A 21974-nucleotide genomic window follows, 5' to 3' on the forward strand; every position below is an offset into this window, starting at 1 on the left:
GAAATATCTGGATCTGCCTTGAGAAAGTAGCTAATCCTCTACGTCAGATCCAAAAGGATCCATGTACTTAAATATTACCTAAGTCAATCATTATTTCAAATTATCTCAGATATCATAACTATTTCAAATGTTTCTCTGAGTAAATATGAAAGACTGAGACACAAAAAATGTATCATTATTAAATTACATTGCATTAAATCATCTTGCCATTAGAACCATGGTACCAGCTTGGGAAACATGATGAAACCCTGACTGTACAAAACCTACAAGAAATTAGCCAAGTGTGATGGTGTGTACCTGTGGTCCCAGCTACTCGGGAGGCTGAGGTGGAGGAATCACTTGAGCCAGGGAGGCAGAGGTTGCAGTGAGCCAAAACATGACCACTGCACTCCTGCCTGGGTGACAAAGTAAGACCCTGTCTAGGGGGAAAAGAAAAGAAAAGAAAAAAACATGGCAAGGAAGCAGTGATCACAAACTGTAAAGTTTTGGCTAAAAGTGTGGCTAGGGTGAGGGAGTCATGCCTTATGCTGTTCTATTTACTAGCGTCTTCACATAAATTTTTTCTTTTGAGTTTTGACCTCCCAGTGTTCCTGTTAAGGAGGTGGCCATTATTATTTTCGCTTGCTGATTAGAAAACTATAGTTTAGAGGATTCAAATCTAAATCTTCTAAGTTAATATTCAAAATCTTCAAATATAACAATTAGATTACCATTTTCTCTCACTTGAAAATATGAAAAATTGGTATTTTTAAATTTTCAAAATTAATTTCAGCTTGGGTATTTTCTTGTTGTTGTTGTTTGTTACTTATTTTTCCCCTTTTTTCTCCACTTGGCTCACCTCTTGAAATCTTTTTTCCTAGATAGGCTGCTGCACCCTCTATGACTCAACGTTGCACTGTTAATATTTACTGAGCCTCTAGGCTAGGCAGACACTGTGTTAAAGCTGTTCCTGCTCTCAAGGAAAGTGTAACCCAGTGGGGAGGCACAGTGGCCTAAATGCTTTCACTGAAGTCTCTGTAGATGTGGTTGCACAAAGGAAACCACCATGTTTATGGAAAATTTAAATTTGCAAAGAGCATTACTAGCTTTAAGAATGCTCCACACATCAGACAATTCCTATCAAAGCAAAGCAGAACTCTGAAATTACACTCTTGATATTAATTATAAGTTCCTGCTTTCCATTGCCTCTTCTGTGCTCAGTAGTAGCCTCCACTGGAGCTTCTCAGAAGATTTGAGGTCTCATCACTGAGGTCTCAGATCAAACCTTGAACATCCAAGCTCTTTCCTGATCACTCAAATGCATGCACACCATATTCCCAAGTCACTTACTCCCTATTCTATTTTCATCATAGCCCTTATCACTATCTTACAATATATTTCATTATTTGATATGTATTTTTAGTGTTTTCTTTTTGTTGTTGTTGTTGTTGAGACAGAGTCTCACTCTGCTGCAGGCTGGTGGACAGTGGTGTGATCTCAGCTCACTGCAACCTCTGCCTCTTGGGATCAAGCAATTCAGTCTCCCAAATACCTGTGATTACACCTGCCTCAGTCTCCCAAATACCTGTGATTACACCAGGCTATTTTTTTGTATTTTTAGTAGAGGTGGGGTTTCACCAAGTTGGCCAGGCTGGTCTCAAACTCCTGACCTCAGGTGATCCACCCGCCTTAGTCTCACAAAGTGCTGGGATTACAGGCATGAGTCAAGGCACCTGGCCAGTTTTTAGCCTTAATTTGGAGTTGACTCTGGAACAGCCAATTGCATAGTCATCCAAAAATAAATAAATAAATAAATAAACTAGCCTTAGTAGTACTTTGTTTATGAAAACTCTACATTTCAGCCAGGCACAGTGGCTCACACCTGTAATCCCAGAACTTTGGGAGGCTGGGTCAGACAGATAACCTGAGGCTAGGACCTTGGGACCAGCCTGGTCAACATGGCAAAACCCTGTCTCTACTAAAAACACAAAAATTAGCTAAATGTGGTAGTGATCGCCTGTAGTCCCAGCTACTGGGGAGACGGAGGCAGGAGTATCACTTGAATCCAAGAGTTGGAGGTTGCTGTGAGCAGAGATTGTGCAACTGCACTTCAGCCTGGATGACAGAGTAGACTATGTCCCCCCGCTCAAAAAAAAAAAAAAACTGTACGTTTTATTATTTATATACTAAAAATGCTCTGTGAAGGTGGACAGTCCTGTGAGGCAATTATTAGAACTATATCAGAAAAAAGAAATGGTAGCATACAAAGGGCAGGTTGTATTCATATGGTCAAACAGGCACTATCCAGAATTTTTTCAAAGCGATGGAACAAATCTTACTGCTTTCAAGGTGCCATGAAAATTGAAGATAAATGTATATAAATAAATATTGTCCTACTACAGATTGAGCTTTCCATTGCCCCTTCCCACTGAAATCAGATGTTTCTATCTGAATTAGAAGAGTGAATCTTATGTTGTTGGCAAAAGAAATAAAATTCTTTAGTTCAGCATCTAAACTCTGACACTGCAATGGATCCTCTGTGATCATTTGCAATCATGCACACTCTGCTTCAATGTAAAATTAATCCATTCAGTCAACAAATATTTATAGACTTCCTACTATTTGCCAGGCATCATGTTAGATGCTTGGTGGTTCAACGCTAAACAAACCAAAGACTCTTCCCTTGTGGAGCTTCCAACTGAATGAGACAGAAAGATATTAATCAGATAAACACTAATATCTATCTACAAATGATAACTCCTGATATATAAAAACATGCCTTGTGCCATGAGAACATATGGGGAAAACTACCCTCATCTGGATTTGGAGAGGCCTTCCCAAAGGAAGCAACATTTAAGTTGAAATGTGAAATGATCAGTTGTTGACTAGGTGAAGATGGGAGTACAGAGAGGGAAGAGAGAATACGTGTGTTCCAGAGAGTGAGAATAGTATGTACAAGTGTTGAGTAAGTTTGCCTTTGCTGCTTAGTGTTGTGGCTTTAGGAAACATGTCTTTTGGAGTCTTGCATTGACTTTTGCTGCCAAATAGCTAAATATCCTTGGGTTTATGATTATTTTTAAAGCTATATTTCCAGCAGTTCATGTGTCATAAAGCATGGAAATTTGTTTTTTATTACCTAGTTAGTGGCAAAATCAAAATGAAGCTTATGGCATACTAGGTACTTTGTGCCAAAATTTCAAACTGTTCCAAATTAATTTGGTCATTCCAACATCAGAAACAGAACACCACGAAACAGAGAAGCCAAGCACAGAAAGCTAGATATCCCAATAAACTTTAAATACTGCTAACCAGATGCTCTTTGTGTGAGCCAATTCCTTTTGAAAATGTCAATGAGGGCTTTCAACACTTTTCCATTGTCATAACTGAATTGTTTGTTCTTTTAGGGACAAAGGAGGAAAGGTTAACCGAATTCATAATTTACTAGCCTACTTTCCGGATATGCTAACTGGGTTCTAGTACACTGTACAGTTCTGACTTTTGATCACCTGCCAAATAAATAATGGAAAATAAATGGCTTGATCATTCTGCTACCTTCAACAGTTATAAATCAAGATGGCCAGCCTCTCATAGAAGGAAAACTTAAAGAGAAGCAAGTCAGATGGAAGTTCATCAAAAGGTGGAAAACACGTTATTTTACACTGGCTGGAAATCAACTTCTGTTTCAAAAAGGAAAGTCTGTAAGTTCCTCCATCATCTTTCACACTTGCATTTTTAAGGTCTTAATCTCCGCCAATTAGCTAGACATTGTGTCTTGAGTTTAAACTTTGATAATTGTTCCATCTCCATTTCACCATCTTACAGCATTGTTTCATTACATATGTCTGTGTCTAGTCTGTTTATTCCTATGTTAGTTGGTTCACTGTCCCCTCCAGTTTATTATGGAAGTTTGTTTTAGTTGACTTAAGTTTTAGAAGATGAACTGCATAAGGACTACTCAGTCTCGACTCAGAGACCAGGCCCTTTGTTTCCTCTGGACCATGTACACAAATTTACGACTTATGATATTGGCTCTGACTTTTTTTATAACTATAATATTTTGAAGTGGGGTTCCAAAAAAGGAGGACATAGGCAAGGAGGAAAAAATGGAGGCTGATTTACTTTAGGTACATTTTATAGTCAACAAAGTTTAATTCTGATTAAAATGTTACTGTCTTTCATCTATTTAATATTCAGTTAGTGAATATAATAATGATCAAATTAATAAATATTTATTTAATATAATTTTCCCTTTGAATAGGATGCTCAGTAATTATCCATATTGTGAATTTTCAGTGGGAAGCCTCTGAAGTAGCATTTTATTCCAATCAATAATGCAAAGTTATCTTCTTTTCAAATTGGTTTTATTTATCATTAAACTCTACTGATGCAGGATCAAGAGGAATCAAATCTTGACCTACTTCTTGGCTATTTTAGAAAATAATCATAATGACTAGCATTTTCTCAGTGCTTATCATGCCACACCTTGGATTGCCTCAAACAATCCTCAAAACAATCGTATTAGGCCAGCACTGCTATTACTGCCATTTTACAGATGAGGAAACTGAGTCAAAGAAACTGATTGGATTGTCCAAGGATAGAGCTACTAAGGTGAGAAAGGTACAACTGGGGTCAAGACCTGGCAGTGTTACACCAAAGCAGGTTCTTAAATGAGTTTACTGCTTCCCGTGTATACTTAAAATACAGAGCCAGTGGTAAACTGTACTGACCAGGGATCTCCATAGAAGCAGATATATAAAGGAGATATATATATATATATATATATATATATATATATATAATATGATATATAAAGACATATAAGAGATTTACTATGGGAATTGGCTCATGAAATTATGGAACGTGAGAAGTTCCATGATATGCTGTGTGCAAGCTGGAGAAACAGAAAAACTGGTGGTGTAATTCAGTCTGTGTCCTGAGACCAGAGAATCAAGGGAGTCAATGATATAACTCCCAGTCCAAGGCCAAAGGCCTGAGAACCAGGGTATGAAGGTTAGTTGAGGGAGGGTTGTAAGTTCCAGAGTCTGAAGACCCAAAACAACAGGAGCTCTGATGTCCACAGGCAAGAGAGAATGCATATCTCAGCTCAAGAAGAGAGGGCAAATTTACCTTTCCTCCAACTTTTTATCCTACTCAGATCCACAATAGATTGGATGATGCCTACCCACAATGGTGAGCATGGATCTTTTTCACTCAGTACTCTAATTCAAATGCCGGCCTCTTGCCAAAACAGCTCATGCAGAAAGAATGCTTTCCCAGCTGTCTGGATACCCATTAGCTTAGTCAAGTTGACACATAAATATAACAATCACATAAACTAAACTGTCTGGATCAATTAATGAAAAATATTCAATTAGTTAAAAATTATAATTCATTCTTGGTCATATTCACTATATATTTAGAGTACTCATTATAAAACTTATTTGAACATTTTAGTCAACAAGAATCAAGTATCATATATATGAATTATGGCAAATTCTGACCAGTGCTTTTTTAATTAATAAGTCTTCTGTTAACTTTTTGCATGAAAAAGAATATTTTTGTGATACCTACTGTGTATTCATGTTACTTTATTCATCTGTGTGTATTATACCATATACAGATGGACTTTTCTGTGGCTGAACATCTTTTCTAAAGGCAAGTATTATGGCAGTTCAATTTAGAAGCTATTGGAGATTTAAAGAAACATTTTTTTTAGCATAGGTTCCCACTAAAGCATGTTTAAAGTATTTAAAATGACTATCTGAATTTTCTGTTTTTATTCCAGAAATCAATAATAGAAATAAAGATGTAATGATTTTCCAGATCCCTTAAGACAAAGCAGAGTTAATCCATAAAAGTTTTTCTAAACTCAAATAATGACCTTTATACTTTCTGATTCATGGCTTTTAAATAAGTTTAAAGAAAAAGCAATTTTATAATTAGCTAACATGTTTGACATGTTTATCAGGAAATAATGGCCTCACATTCCACAACTCTGACAAAAATTGTGGCTCAAATAGTGGGAAATAATTTAATATAGCATGAAGGCCACAGCAAAATACCTCTAATCTCCAGGGAAACAATAACCTACCAGTGGTCAACAGTCCTGCTGAATCCGTGTGAAAGGGCCCCTTTTAAATGAAAGAAATGTGCATTTTAAAATGAGAACTGAGGTTAAAAGACTCTAATGAAATTCTCTATTCTTTCACTTCTGTATTTTTAAGGTCTTGATCTCCACCAACCAGCTAGGCAATAGTGTCCTTTGACTTTCTGTCTATTCCTATCTCAGTTGATTGACTGTCCATCTTAAAATTACTATGGTAACTTTTAATTTTCTTAATCAGTCCTTCATTTATCAATCTCTGTACTACAGACTACTTCAAAGAAATGCAATTTTGTTACTGTCAGAGACTTACTATAAACCAAATTAAGCTAATAAAGTATTGTCTAGTGTTTATGTCTTCAAACTTTATCCTGTGTACCCTACAAGAATTTTGAAAAAAAATCTATGTAATACCTTGCAGCATTTTAAGTTGTAGCAACACTTTTATCATAAGTTTAAACACTTGCCCAGACTGTTATTTCTGTTGAATTGTAAATATTAACATTTTAAAACAAAAGGATTACATCTCTCCATTAAATGTAACCATTGGATTAAAATACTATAGCAGTTTAATATCTAACATTATCTATTTTTAATATACAAATTAGCTCTTTTTTAAATAGAAACTTTCACATTGTTTCTTTTTTTTTTTAATCATGTTTCTGTTCTACCTCTATCACAGCATTTTATCCTGAATGGCATTTCATTTTTTCACTGAAGTAAAACTATAAATTGAAATTTAATTGTTTTAACTTCTTATGACCATCCATCTCTGTTATTTTTTATGATTCAGTTATCTTTTTACAAAGTTGTATCCTTCATGAAAATCCATAAGTATAATGCCAAACTTAATGATTATTAAACATTAAAAATTGAAATACTATTGAAAATGCATCTCATAATGAAATAGATGAGGAGTGATTACATTGCCTTGGTGGATGGATACTTCCCTAACATCAATAGTTGGAATTTCTTTTTTGCTTGGTGCTTCTGAGATTCTTTCACATTGGACAAAACATTATAGAGAGCACAAGATGAGTGAGGAGGATGCTTTTTCATTGCAAAGTGAAAGGAGGGTGATTCCAAGAGGAGAGGTAGGCAAGGATAATTGGCAAGATTCTCAACCATAGGTGCTTTCTTTGGTAGACAAAATGTATTCATGTTAAAGACATGAAATTGCTTTAAAGAAATATTTGGCCCCTTAAAATTATTCATATTAGCCAAGTGTGATAACCTTGGTATTGTAGAGATCCTTATACTTTGCTTTAATACAAGGCAAATGCAACATCATTAAATATTCCTTCGCTTACTATGTAGACAAAGCATGCTTCCAAAGCTATAGAGAGTTTCAAAAACAGTTTGGTCTATGCAAACACTAGAAACCTCTTTATTCAATTAAGGATTTGGCAAAATCCTTCTCAGAGGTAGCACAAAGGAAAATTCAATTTCATACCGCCCAAGCTATTTGAAATTATAAGTTAATGGCACTCCAGATTGTACCCTTGCACCTTGCTCTATTAATATAACATCAATAGAAAATGAAATAACTCTGAATTTTTCCAATATCACTTTATAATAACATTCTATAAATTAGTTATCTTGTGCACACTAGCAAAGGCCTGATTGCTCACTCCTTCCGTTATTCTAATGATTCTGAGGTCTTAGCACCCAAAATAACAAAGGTCTTGCGCCATAAAAGGTGAAAGGATTCTGACCCTCTTAGAAAATTATCCAGTAGTCACAGATCCTTGCCTACAGTAACAGCCAGCCCATGTTCTTTTCTTCCCATGCATTTCAGAAAGATGACCCTGATGACTGCCCAATAGAACTCAGCAAAGTACAGAGTGTGAAAGCTGTGGCCAAGAAACGCAGGGATCGCTCTCTCCCTCGGGCTTTTGAAATCTTCACAGACAATAAAACCTATGTCTTTAAGGCCAAGGATGAGAAGAATGCAGAAGAATGGCTCCAGTGCATCAACGTGGCAGTTGCCCAAGCCAAAGAGAGGGAAAGTAGAGAAGTAACCACATATCTGTAGGGATTTACAAGTCAGTCACGACAATTATATACCACAGGCATTGTATGATCATTGCCAATGTCAAGAAAAAGAGCTAAATTTACCAAACCATGTTGTTTTTTACTAAATGCCGATGGAATTGTTGTCCTTTAAGAAGAAGGGCCTAAAATGGCAGGATTCTTAGTAAATGTCATACTCTAACAGCTTTAGTATTGATTTCAGAATATATCTGATGCCTACAAAAAAAAAAGAGAGAGAGAGCTAGAGAGTATGCCCTCAGATGGCATGGGGCCAGGAAGGGAAAAGTCACTGATAAAAGAACTTCTGTAGATATGTCATTTAAAACTGTGAGAAAGCAACATGAAAAGATGCTTGAACCACCCATCCTGAGGTAAGATTAGCACTTCTGATGAAAATCACAGTATGCCAAAGGTATTAAAAGAAAAATAAAAAAAACTGTTAGAAATATTGAACTAATTTATACTGAGAAAAACCATATAACTTACTTACAGACATAAAATTACATGATCCTCTCTTACTACAAATGAGGCTAACACACGCTAAAATGCTTCTCAAATCAAGCCAGTTATGTCATTAAATATTTGTCTTTCAGAGTTACTTATTTAATTATTCCCTTTAAGTTCATATAATATAATCTATAGTTTAGATGCTTGGACATATATCCTGCCCAAGGCAGTAAGTGTAATATGCAATAAACATAGAAAGCCATTTTCTCCATCTTTAAGATAATGTGCCATCTCCATTAAAATTTAAGACTTTAAAGTTCCACAATTTTTTCTTTGTATTCAACATTTTAATACCTCCAAATTACAAACATCTATTCTTTTCACTACACACACACACACACACACGCACACATAATTACCCTATGATAGACAGAATTCTAGAGTGATCCTCAATGATTCATGCCTTGGTATCGTCTTCTTTCCATCGATTGTGGGCGGGACCTGTAACCTGCTTCTAACCAACAGAATATGGCAAAACTGATGGGTCATCTCTCCCATAATTATGTTATATTATGTAGCAAAAGTGAAGAGATGTTGCAGATGTGCATAAGGTTTCTCATCAGCCAACTCTGAGTTAATCAAAGTCGGCTTTAATTAACTTGGGTGGACCTGACCTAATCAGACTAGTCCTTTTAAAGAGGATGAACAAGTCAGAGACTCTCTCTCTTACTGGCCTTAAATAATCAAGCTGCCATGAGTTCTATGACTGCAAAAAACGGAATTTTGTCAACAACCATGTGATCTTGGAAGAAGCATCTGAACCTCAGATAAAAGCCCAGCCCCAGCGAACACCTTGGTTGCAGCTTTGTGAAACTCTGAGCAGAGGACCCAGCTAAACCATGTTTGGAGTGCTGACCCACAGAAACTTTCAGATAATAAACGTATGCTGTTTTACATGCTAAATCGTGGTGATTTGCTACGCAGTGATAACTAATACAAAAGCTAAGTTGGGCTACCTGCAGGGGATAACTTTTTCCTTGAAATGTATTTATTATGTAGTCTAGTATAAAACTTGGAGAAAGATTATGAATGGTCAACACCTTGACCCTCCTGCTAACTTACTAAGATAGGAAACATAAAAGGGGCCATGTTTGCGAAATGAAACAATTCAATTTTGAGCGTTTAAAGTTTGAGGGTATTGTGAGTCACGGAATTTATTACACATTGGAAATAGAGTTCTGGAGGTTGAAATTCAGGATCACTGGATATATAGGTAGTCACCAATGATGCAAAATTACACGAAATTACCCAGAGAGAATAAGAAGACAAAAGAATTAATAAGGGTTCTTTGAGACACCAGCATTTAAGCAAAGGCAGCTGGCATAGCTGATTAGTGTTCAGAGAAGATGCAGATCAGGGGAAATGATATCACAAAAGCTAAATTAATAAGGAGCTTTCAGGAAAAACAGACAGGGCAACAAATTGAAATCCTGAAGAGTAATCACTTAAGATAAAGTCTGGCTTTCATAATCAGGAAGCAATTGGTGTCATTGGTAAGAACAATTCCGTTGGAGTGAGGGAGTAAACATCAGCCTTTTGCAGGCTGGGAGTCAACAGGTTAGGAGTATATAATTGGACTTTTTTTTTTTTTTTCAACAAAATGGGCCTATGATGAAGGGGCTAAGATGGAGCATGTGTTTTCTTGCTCTTTTTTAAATGAGTAAGACTCCAGGGAAAGATGAAGGAGTTTAAAATAAACAAGGAAAGAGGAACAAAATTACTTTGCTTGAGTAAAGTTTCCAGAAACAATAAGGATTAAAACTCCTTTATTCAGCAGCAATTAACTGAGCACCTACTAAGCAGCAGGTGCATGCTTGGCTTGGAGACACAGAGATAAAAGACACAGTTTTTCTCTTCAAGGGGTTTAAAGTTTAGTGGAATAGATATATATGTACAACAGAAATATAAGTACTATGTGGCAAGTGTCTTGATGAAGGTATGTACAGGGTCCTGTGGAAACACAAGTGAAGGCACCATTGTAAGTGACTTCAAACTCAGAGTAGATTCTCTCACTGCTTCCCAGAGGTGACTGAAAATGAACTAGTCTTAAAGAACTAGTGGGACTGCCTTGGGCAAACAAGGAGCAAATGGTCAGTAGAGTGAACCACCTTACAAATGCAGAAGGGGAGGAAACATGGTCCATTTGTAAAATGGTAAGTTTTTCTCTAAGGTTGAAACATAAAGGGTGTATGGAAAATGGTTCAAAGTGATGCTGAAAAGATGTGCAGGACTATATGATGTAGGATTTGATTCCATGCCAAGGGTCTAAACTTTTTCCTTAACATGATGAAGCATTAATTTGTGTGGCAACATAAAGAAAAAACTTCAAAAATAAGATGATGAAGCACCATTAAAAGGTTTTAAGCATATCTGCATTTACAAAGATAACCTTAATAGTGATATAGAGAATGGATTATAAGAATATAAAAAATTATAGCAGGGAGACCATTTGGGAGGCTTTTCTAAGGTAGTGAGGACCTGTACTGATGTAGTAACAAAGGAAACAGAGATAAATAAATAGGCAGGAAAAATATTGATTTAGTAAAATGGACAGAACACTGGTGGATTGAATGGCTCTGAAGTTTGGGAATGGAAAGAAAAGAGTTTCTTCTGATCCCTAAGTGTTTGCTTGGGAAACTTGGTAGATGATGATGGTGATATTCACAAAATAGAAAATTCAAAAGCAACAGTTTGAGAGGTAAGGCAGATGGTAAATTTAATTTTGATGTATATATTCAGGGTATAGAAAGGGGACTCACCTTGAATTAGATGGACAACTCCTATGAAGTTGAGGAGGAAAAGGATGAGAGTGAGTATAGCTGTAAATGATTCTCTAAATATTATTTTAAAACCTACCTACCACCCCGTTCTTTAGAGTCAGTGAATAACTCTAGCTGTTTTAGTCAATTAGGAACAACTGGTAACAGACAAACACTGACAAAGTATTAGGTGACCTTGCATTAGCTATTCACAATTTGAATACCAACAATGTGCTTAAAACTTTCATAGCAGAGAGCTCGTGGTAAAACAGTGGCTATTTGGCGTGCTTGGCCTAAGAAAGAAGAAAACGGCCCCGCTCAGCTCAATTTGTGGGGAAAGAATTATTTTTACTACTTGTTAAAAGGTCTTTGTGATTTACTTAATTGGATGCCTGTAATCTAGAACATAACTCTCAGTGTCTTTGAACCAGATCTAAAAAGAAGTAAATGTGTGAAGTGTAAATAATGAACTTTCTAGTAATATCAAATGCAGCTAAATTCTCCTGGCTGCAGAATCACACTAGGAATTTCAGAATCATCAGCTTCCCATGAATATTTCTGGCACTTCCATCCTGGTTGCTGGTGAGTTTGCCACAGACTGGCGTTTCTCAAGAGGGCTGCCATTTCTGATCCCAATCTAAAAAGAAACCACTTTAAAAATGTTGGTATGAATAAAATTATAATCATGGAAAGAAACTGAAGTGGTTTTCATTTTAATTTAATTTTTATTCTTTTTCCCTCCCAGATAGCATTGGAAATATAAATGTTTATGTATGAAAAGCTCATCTAGCTATTTCTTGAGAACCTGGAGTTTGGTAAAAACAAATGTTCAATACTTTTCTAATACTGAGTTTTCTATAAAATTCTTGGTTGGTAATGTCAAAGGGCATTTACTGGGTCATCTTCAACTCACCTACTTTCCATAGGCACCTAAGTGGTACTGACCTGTTTGTGGTGCTGACTTATTCTCAGACATAAATAAAGATTCCATGTTTAAGGAAGCATTACCCACTTTTGGAAACAATTATGAGATAAGTTGAAAGAATATGTGAGCTGAATTCAAAGTGCATTGCAGAGAAATAAATACCATGGCTTAAATGCCCTAATAAGGATTTCCAGTTCCCAAAACCTAAATTTTTAGGTGAGAAACCAAGAAAAAAAACAAACTGTCATCTTGTTTCAGAATAGACCAGAGTATAGATCCCTTTGGACAAATCTTTCCCAAAGATGCTCCTGAAAGACAAAGGGGTTGGAAAATCAGCAAGACATCTACCAAGGAGGGAAAGAAGCACAGGCTCATGAAGAGTCAAGCCCTCACTCTATCAAAACTAGATTACCAACCTGAGCCAGTTACTCATCTTTTATTCGTGGACTGGGGATAATACTATCTACAGAGTGGTAGAGGCACCAATATTGTATAAAAGCATAAACTTAACCAGCAGAGAACCTTTAAATAATAGGTGCTTGAAAAGACACTCCAGTTTTCATGTACCATTAAGTAACTATGATGCCATGCCTTAATGATAATTACATGTTGATGTCTTCCTTTTTAGGCAAAACATTCAGTGGTTGCTTTGCAAGACCATATGGAACTGTGATCACCTCAATGTCAGCTCTTTGGTTCACTAATATCACATTTCATCCCAGTCCTCTGCTTCTGTGCTTTTCTGCATGCATGATAACTTTATGTTTCAAAGTCAAACCAAATTGTAACCTGTTTAAGACATAGCAAACAGCAATTAGCCCATGTGCTGTCAACCATCCACATATGTGTATAAATGTGACAACACAAAGAGCTAAGATGGCATTTGCACATCTATAGACAATGACAGAAACCCCATCATAGCCATTCCCAGTGGACAGTTATCGTAAAACACGTACCCATTTCAGAGATATTTAAGTGTGGGGAAGAAAATGTAAAGCAGTTAGCAAAAGGAAGTATTAAGACTTCCACACAAGTTTGTTTCATAGTAATCAAAATTATATGTTAACATTTTTGTGAACAGTAAAGCATATTGCAAGTGTAAGAAATTTTAAAACATAATGGTTAAAATGCCCCCAATGCACCCATCCTCAAAGGTATGAGGTCAGCTCTTCCTGTGGTTGCTTACTCTCTCTTTTGACAGGACTAAGGATGACTAATGTCCACATACAAGCCATGTTGCTGGTGTCTCTATGTCCCCTCAGCCTGTGCTCTCCTTTATCCAAGCACATCCTTGAAAGGGAAGCTGGGTAAAGAATGGGTCAAGATGGCAGAGATGGCAGTTGGGGGTGCACATGGTATATCTTTTTATTTATTAACTTTTATTTTAAGTTCAGGGGTACAAGTACAGGTTTATTACATAGGTGAACTTGTGTCATGGGGGATCTGTGGTATAGATTATTTCATCATCCAGGTATTAAGCCTAGTAGCCACTGGTTATCTTTCCTGATCCTCTCACCGCTTCCATCCTCCACTCTCTGAAAGGCCCCATTGTGTGTTGTTCCCCGTCTAGCTCTCACTTATAAAAGAGAACATGCAATATTTGGTTTTCTGTTCCTGCAAAGCACATAATCTTGTTCCTTTTTATAGCTGCATCGTATTCCACGTACCACATTTTCTTTATCCAGTCTATCACTGATGGGCATTTAGAGTGATTCCATGACTTTGCTATTGTGAATAGTGCTGCATTGAACAAACATGTGCATGTATCTTTATAAAAGAATAATTTATATTCCTTTAGGTATATACCCTGTAATGGGATTGCTAGGTCAAGTGGTATTTCTGCCTGTAGTTCTTTGAGGAATCATTGCACTGTCTTCCACAATGGTTAAACTAATTTATACTCCCATCAACAGTGTAAAAGTGTGCCTTTTTCTCCACAACCTTGCCAGCATCTGTTTTTGTTTGTTTGTTTGTTTGTTTGTTTTGCCTTTTTAATGATAGCCACTCTGATTGGTGTGAGATGGTAGTTCATTGTGGTTTTGATTTGCATTTCTCTAGTGATCAATGGTGTTGAGCTTTTTTTCATGAGTGTTGGCCACATGTATGTCTTGTTTTGAAAAGTACCTGTATGTCCTTTGCCCACTTTTTGATGAGGTTGTTTGTTTTTTGCTTGTAAATTTAAGTTCCTTATAGATGCTGGATATTAGACCTTTTTCAGATGCACAGTTTGCAAAAATTTTCTCCCATTCAGTAGGTTGTCTGTTTACTCTGTTGATAGTTAATTTTGCTGTGCAGAAGCTCTGTAGTATAATTAGATCCCATTGGTCAATTTTGGCTTTTGTTGCAATTGCTTTTGGCATCTTTGCCATGAAATCTTTGCCTGTGCCTAAATAATATTGCCTAGTAAACCCCATAGTCCCAGTCCAAAAGATTCTAAAGCGGCTAAACAACTTCAGCAAAGTATCAACATAAAAAATCAAGGTGCAAATATTACTTGCATTCAACAGTCAAGACAAGAGCCAAATTAGGAACAAACTCCCATTCACAATTGCCACAAAAAGAATAAAATACCTAGGAATACAGGTAGGGAGGTGAAAGATCTCTACAAGAACTAAAAACCACTGTTCAAAGAAATCAGAAATGACACAAACAAATGGAAAGACAAATTGAAAGAATCAATATCGTGAAAATGGTCATACTGCCCAAAGCAATTTATAGATTCAATCCTATTAAACTACCACTGACATTCTTCTTGCAACTAAAGAAAACTATTTTAAAATTCATGTGGAACCAAAAAAGATTTTAAATAGCTAAGGAAATCCCAAGCAAAAAGAACAAAGCTGGCAGTATCATGCTACCTGACTTCAAACTATACTACAGGGATACAGTAACCAAAACAGCATGGTAGTTGTAAAAAAACAGATACATAGATCAACAGAACATAATAGAGAACCCAGAAGTAAGACTGCACCCCTACAATTATCTGATCGTCAACTAACCTGACAAAAACAAGCAAAGGGCAAAGGATTCCCTATTCAATAATTGGTGCTAGGAAAACTGGCCAGCCATATGCAGAAAATTGAAACTGGACCCCTTCCTTATACCATATGTAACAACCCAAGATGGATTAAAGACTTAAATATAAAACCCAAAACGATAAAAATATATGTCTTTTATCCACTATCACAGATTGGGGACCCTATGGTTGAAATTAGAATGGTGTCTGAAGAGGAATTCCAGATCAAGTAGGAGGAGCATTTAAAGAAGAGACCTTCAAAGTCTACCATACCAAAGACAGGAGTAGAAAGGCAAGGCCTGGAGTCAAGTTGGAAGTTGGAGAAGAAGGAAGAGCAGTGGGAAACACAGAGCAGAATGAGTACAATGGGTGGGGGCTGCATGAACTTCAGAAGAGCAAGACAACTCTTATGGCTTGGTTTTTATAGGTACTTGCATAGGTAAGGGGGGGTCCGTTAAATGTGCTTTGATGAAACAGATGTCCACCTCCTCATGGATGTCCTTCTATTCCCCAGTTATGCAAGGGTTTATAGCCATGTACTCAGCACAACAGGCAGCCAGCTCTGATGACAACCTTAGCTCCTGGGTCCCACCATGAGAACCCCAGCCTCGGCAGAGCACCTTCCATATGAACATTCTTCTTATGTCCCTTGCTCCCCAACCCCAGTACATATTGAATTTGTCAACTTCAGAGAAAAACCTTCTGAGAGCATGGGGGCTGGAAATCCTGGAACTTTCTATAAAATGATAATCAGATGCATTGTGTTTATATAAGTTATTTATGACTTTATGGAAAAATCTTTGAAAATCTTACATCAAATTTAAAAATACATTTTCTCTATCTTTCAAGCAATAAAATGGTTAGAATTCACTTTGGTACTGAGAGTCTAGAAGAGTTATAAAGTATTCAAATAATGTGAAAATGTAACGTACTCAAACACATGGTAGACTCATTTGTGCCTAGGAATAACAGCGTTCCATGAGACCACATTGGAAATTGAGGGGGAGTGGATGATAATAATAGTAAATTTTAATGTTTCCTTTTTTAAATTATTTTAGAATTATTTTTTGCCTTATTTTTAACTACCATTTCACTCACCTTAGTAGAATATCCATAACACATATATATATATACACATTTACTATTAAACAGGTATTATGACAACAGAACTATTGTTTTTACATGTGTTTTGTAGAAATCAATCCTATTACTTCATTATCTTATATTCTATTTATATCTCCTCTCTCTCTCTCTCTCTCTCTCTCTCCTTCTCTCTCTCTCTCAAGATCCACTTCTATGCACCAGATTCCCTTTAGGAGTGTTCTGTTCCCTCTTAATTCAGAGCTACTGCTATATGAGGAAATAGTCTAAATGTCATTTCTCTTAATAGAGAGAAACAATGATTCTGTTTGCCAAACTAGCTCATAAACACAAAAATCAGAATAAGGTCCATTTTTAAAATTTAGCCAAAACCACAGTCTGAAAATGTCTGTTTTGGAAAATTAACCATAATACTAAGGATTTGTGTTGATTTGAGAACATTTTCATCAGGACTCTCCCTAAGTCTTCATGGAAGGGTATCTTATACCTTTCCACATAAACAACTCTCACCTATATATTCATATTTTTGATATCACTATAATACTATCATCTCCAGAAATACTATCAAATCCTGAAATCCTGTTGTACCATCCTCAGGTAAATACAAATCAAATTCCACTGCGGCCAATAGTGACACAATAAAGTTCCAATGTAATGAAGCCACTAGCAGAATGTGAGGCAGCCAAGTAAACTAGGCCAAGTTCTTCTAAGCAAGGAGATTTGGCATTTATCATTCAGTTAACAGTATCACAGGCTATTGGAGTTGGAAGAATCTTAGCACTTGCCAGGCCCAACCTCCCTGCTCCACGGAGAAGTCCCTTGCTTGTCACCATTGGCAGGTGGCATTCCCAGCTGCTCAAGCCCTTCCAGGGACAGAGAGCTCATTACTTTATCATCAGTTCATATCTTTTTAAAATAAATTTTTTCTCTTTATGAAAACAATTGCAGAAAATAGCAAAAACTATTAAAATCATAAAAATTATTCATAATCATCTGATCATTCAAAACCCAAAAACATTGAATAGAAATGCTCAAATATGGTTCCCATTAGGTTATTCATAACATATAATTATTTTCTGAAAAGTTCTGCCTTTCCATCGTTCTCTCTCCTGCAGCCAGACATAATGTCTGCTCCCTCTTTCCCAAGACAATGTTTTACATAGTTTGATTCAAACATTCATTCAGCAAATACTTATTAGACAGGCATGGTGGCACACACCTATAGTCCTGCCTACTCAAGAGGCTGAGGTAGGAGGTTCACTTGAGCCCAGAAGTTCAAGGATATAGTGCAGTATAATTGTGCCTGTGAATAACCACTGCACTCCAGCCTGGGCAATATAGCAAGACCCTGTTAAGAAAGAAAGAGGGGCTGGGCATGGTGGCTCATGCCTGTAATTCCAGCAGTTTGGGAGGCCAGGCGGGTGGACCACCTGAGGTCAGGATTTGACACCAGCCTGCCCAACATCGCAAAACTCCATCTCTACTAAAAATTCAAAACATTAGCTGGGCATGGTGGTGGGCACTTGTAATTCCAGCCACTCAGGAGGCCGAGGCAGGAGAATTGCTTGAACCCGGGAGGCAGAGGTTGCAGTGTGCCCAGATCACACCACTGCACTCCAGCCTGGGCGACAAGAGTGAAACTCCATCTCAAAAAAGAGAAAGAGAAAGGAGAGAGAAAGAGACAGAGAGAGAGGAAGGGAGGAAGGGAGGGAGGGAAGGAGGGAGGGAACAAAAGAGAGACCATTTATTGAGCATCCAACATAACTAGGGAATGGGGACTCAAAAATGATAAATAAAATAAATAAATTGTCCATGCCTTTTAGAAACTCATAATGTTTCTAAATGTTAAATGATAACATTTTCTAAATGATAAATGTTATGATCTGAATGTTTGTGCCCCCCCCCCCCGCTCTGGCTTCTCAAATTTATATGTCAAAACCATTAGGTCGTAGTATATGTTAATACCAATTCGGTGGTATTAAGATGTGGGGCCTCTGGGAGGTGATTAGATAATGAGGGCTCTTGCCCTTATAAAAGAGGCCAAGAGGAGCTTGTTTGCCCTTCCCAATATGAAGACACAGCTAGAAGCCATCAGCTATGAGGAACGGGCCGTCACCAGACAGCAAATCTACCAGCACCCTGATGTTGGATTTCTCAGCCTCCAGAAATGTGAGAAATAAACTTCTGTTGTTTATAAGTTACCCAGTCTAAGATAGTTTGTTTTTGCAGCCCAAAGGGACCAAGACAATAAGTCTATTTTATTTAATAAGTAAATCCATACATAAAGTGCCTCCTATGTGCAGGACCTGTGCTGTGCATAAGAAATGCTGAGGCAAACAAGATGTCTCAAACTTTGTATGATACATATCCTAGTAGAAGAGAAAAACGTTCAAGTATGTTCTTAATTATGAAATTGCCATGCAACCTATCCTACAAAAAAGCACAGCTGATATGAGATTGAGAAAGGAGAGGTCTAGTCTACTTAGGAAGTTAGGGATAGCTTCCTGGAAAAAGAGACATGTGCCTGAGATCTGAAAGATGCACAGGGAGTTACTAGTTGAAGGGAGAGGTAGAAGAAAAACAGACCAGAAAGAACTGAATGTGAGAAGACCTTGGAGAGAAAAGACATGCAGCACCTTATAAGAACAAAAATAGCCTAATGTGGTGGATGAGGGTGGTGAAGCTGGGAGATGGGCAAGTCATGCCAGCTTGTGGGAGAGCTATTGTTGGGTTTTAAATAGGGATGGTATGATTAGGTCTGCAATTCCATAAGATGGTTCTAGCTGCTATGTAGAGAATGGATTGCTGAGAAAGCAATAAGAGAAACTGGGAGAAAATAGAAGACTATTACAATAGTCCAGGCTAGAGGTCTAATGAAAGCTTGAAAGAAAGTAACAGTACTGGAAATAGAGAGAAAAGGAGGGTTAGAGAGAGATTTTAGAAGGGCAAATTGCAGGACGTGGTGATTGATGGGAACTGTCTCCAGAATCCTGGCACCATGAATGGCAGTAGCCCCATTCATGATAAAGGGAGCATTCAGAGGGGATCAGGTTTGAGGGAAGTCTTTTCTGTGAAAGAAGCTGTTTTGTAGAGATCACAACACCATGATGTGGGGGAATGATGGAGACAGAGGAGGGGGCTTCTGGCTCTGCCTGGGGATTCAATTAAACCTCCACTGAAGAGTTGATAATATGCTGGATGTTGAAGGAAGAATATAATTTTCTTATATTTTAGACCTCGCCTTTCACACTCACACAGTCAAAGACATGTGCCAAGACTCAGGATCACACTTAATATGAGACAACATAAAAGTCACTTAACTTTAATTACTTACTTTACTGGAGTTTTCAAAGTAAGTATGGTGGGCACTGAGACATCACCAATGTCCCTCAGTGAAGGACCTGGTGTCCCAGCTGCTGGGACTGCTGTTGGCAGGCAGCCTCACCTGTCATTCCCCTCAAGACTGCCTCCTGGCCAAGGTCATGCCTGGGGCAGCTGACATCTAGTGAATAGTTGATGGGAGAGTGTAAAGACCTGGCTGTTCAAGCCCAAGTTGAGACAACTCTAAGGGGCCATTCTGCAGAGCTCTCCTCATTGGGGCCACATTGAAGCTCAGTTTCTCCACCTGCCCAGTCCTGATTCCTCTCCACTTCCTTCTGCAGGTGTTGGTCCCAGGGGTGCTCCTTAATAAGCATCCTGCACCTTAGACACTGTCTCAGAGTCTGCTTCCCAGGAAGTCTGAGAGTAAGTAACCAGACTGAGAGTATGTAAAGACATAATGGCAAAAGTAAAACAAAGTGGGAAGAATAGTCACTGGGATAAGGTTAAGTAGATAAAACTCATCCCCAGCAAAAAATAGCATTCAAAGTTGACACCTTGCTTTCATGCATCCAGTTAAGAGAGGCATTCAATCAGATTCATGAGTCAGAGTTTCACCAGCCTAAAAATAAACCAGTTGCCCAGAGGAAGAAAAGCTCTCCCAATGTGGAGACGCAAGATTTTTTCCTATAGGGCCTTACAAAGAGAACACTGTAATATAGCAACAACAGCTTCAATATCTCTCCCTAAGGACAACAGCATGTTTCAAAAGGATACGTAAGGGTATAAACCCTAGTTACAAATTCAAACATACAAATAATATAATTTTCTCTATTTCCTTATATTTCAATTAATTATGCCTTGAGTGCTGGATCCCATTTCACTTGGTAGCAAAAAAAGCAATATTCATTGATTCAAGATAAACCCAGTCAAACTCAGAATATTCTCTGTTTATTCACATTTTTTCTAGTTTCTCTTTGTAACAAGTATTCTTCCAAATATATTATTTATGCCACAAGATTCATATTCTAGTTCTTCAGAGTTATGCATTTTTAAAATTTTTGTTTATGTTTTTAGAGACAGGGTCTCACTCTGTTGTCCAGGCTGGAGTGAAGTGGCATAATTATAACTAACCGCAGCCTCAAACTTCTGGCCTCAAGCAACCCTCCCACCTTGGCCTCTCCAAGTGCTGGGATTACATATGTAAGCCACCACACGCAGCCAGACTTATGAATTTTTTAAACTCAAAATTTTGACTTCTATTAGCCAGATGCAATGGCACTCGCCTATAGTTCCAGCTATTCAGGAAGCTGAGGCAGGAGGGTCACTTGAACCCAGGAGTTTGAGGCTGCAGTAAGCAATGATTGTAACACACCCACCCTAGCCTGGCTGACAGAACAGAACCCTGTCTAAAAAAAAAAAATTAATCCTGACCTTTGAGACTTAACCCTATTTTTCTCAATGTATTAACTCTGCTGTAAGCTTCAGAATAGAGTTTTGAAACTTACAGCTTACTGTTACTTCTAATTTCTTTTCACCATTCTTTTTCTGAGGCAATGGATGCCTTCTGCCTAGTTTGAAGGGGTAGAAGGGCCAGGGGATGGGCAAAAGGGCACTACAGCAGATTAAATGAATAACAAGGAATTTTAAAAAAACATGGATTACAGACTGTTATAAACAAACTGATAGTTACAATATTTTAAAATAACATTCCTCAGTGAAAACCACTAGCACAACTCTAGTATATAGAAAAAAAATAAAAGTAATAGGGGTGGTTGCTCAAACCCATGTGGCCCAGACAGACAGCATCTGGTAAGTCATAACTGAATCAGGAATATATTTTAATGTGGAGGAATGGAGAGACTGTTCTACTTTCAAACAATCTTTCACAAAGCTTATTGAAGTGGAATCAGGATTCTCCATTACTTATCTATATATTTCCATATGCAGGCTATCAGTTTCAAAAAAGGAAGTTAGGGAGGTTGTGAAGGTTTTGTTTCTGTTGTTCATTTTAACTAAAAGCCCCTGTGAAAAATGTGATGTCCCCCAAAATGAAAAAGTCATTATGAAAACTATGTATATTTGGTCTCTGCCACCATTAACCAAGCTGAAGCCCAGCCAGTTTCTTTTACATTTCAAACCACTGGAAATGACAGGCTCACAGGCAATATGTGGCAATTTAGAGGTTTCTGGGTTCTAGTGACAGGATCAGAGCCAACCATGGCCACTTCA

The 21974-nt window shown here is 37.5% G+C and overlaps 1 protein-coding gene and 1 long non-coding RNA gene across 4 annotated transcripts in view; one reads left to right on the top strand and one right to left on the bottom strand.

The window, feature by feature from the left end:
• The window catches only part of VEPH1 (ventricular zone expressed PH domain containing 1), a 232489-nt gene extending 222963 nt beyond the window's left edge, over positions 1-9526 (top strand). For all 3 annotated transcript variants that reach the window (XM_008983589.5, XM_017965729.4, XM_002759456.6), the window contains 2 exons: positions 3541-3677; positions 7881-9526. In XM_008983589.5, coding sequence (XP_008981837.1) covers positions 3541-3677; positions 7881-8117 — 374 coding nt within the window. In that variant the 3' untranslated portion in view covers positions 8118-9526. The remainder of the gene's footprint in view (positions 1-3540; positions 3678-7880) is intronic.
• Positions 1-21974, bottom strand: part of LOC144579894 (uncharacterized) — a 112706-nt gene that overhangs the window by 14782 nt on the left and 75950 nt on the right. The gene's annotated exons all lie outside the window — the stretch shown is intronic.

The sequence above is a fragment of the Callithrix jacchus genome, chromosome 17 (assembly GCF_049354715.1).
Source record: "Callithrix jacchus isolate 240 chromosome 17, calJac240_pri, whole genome shotgun sequence".
NCBI lineage: Eukaryota > Metazoa > Chordata > Mammalia > Primates > Cebidae > Callithrix > Callithrix jacchus.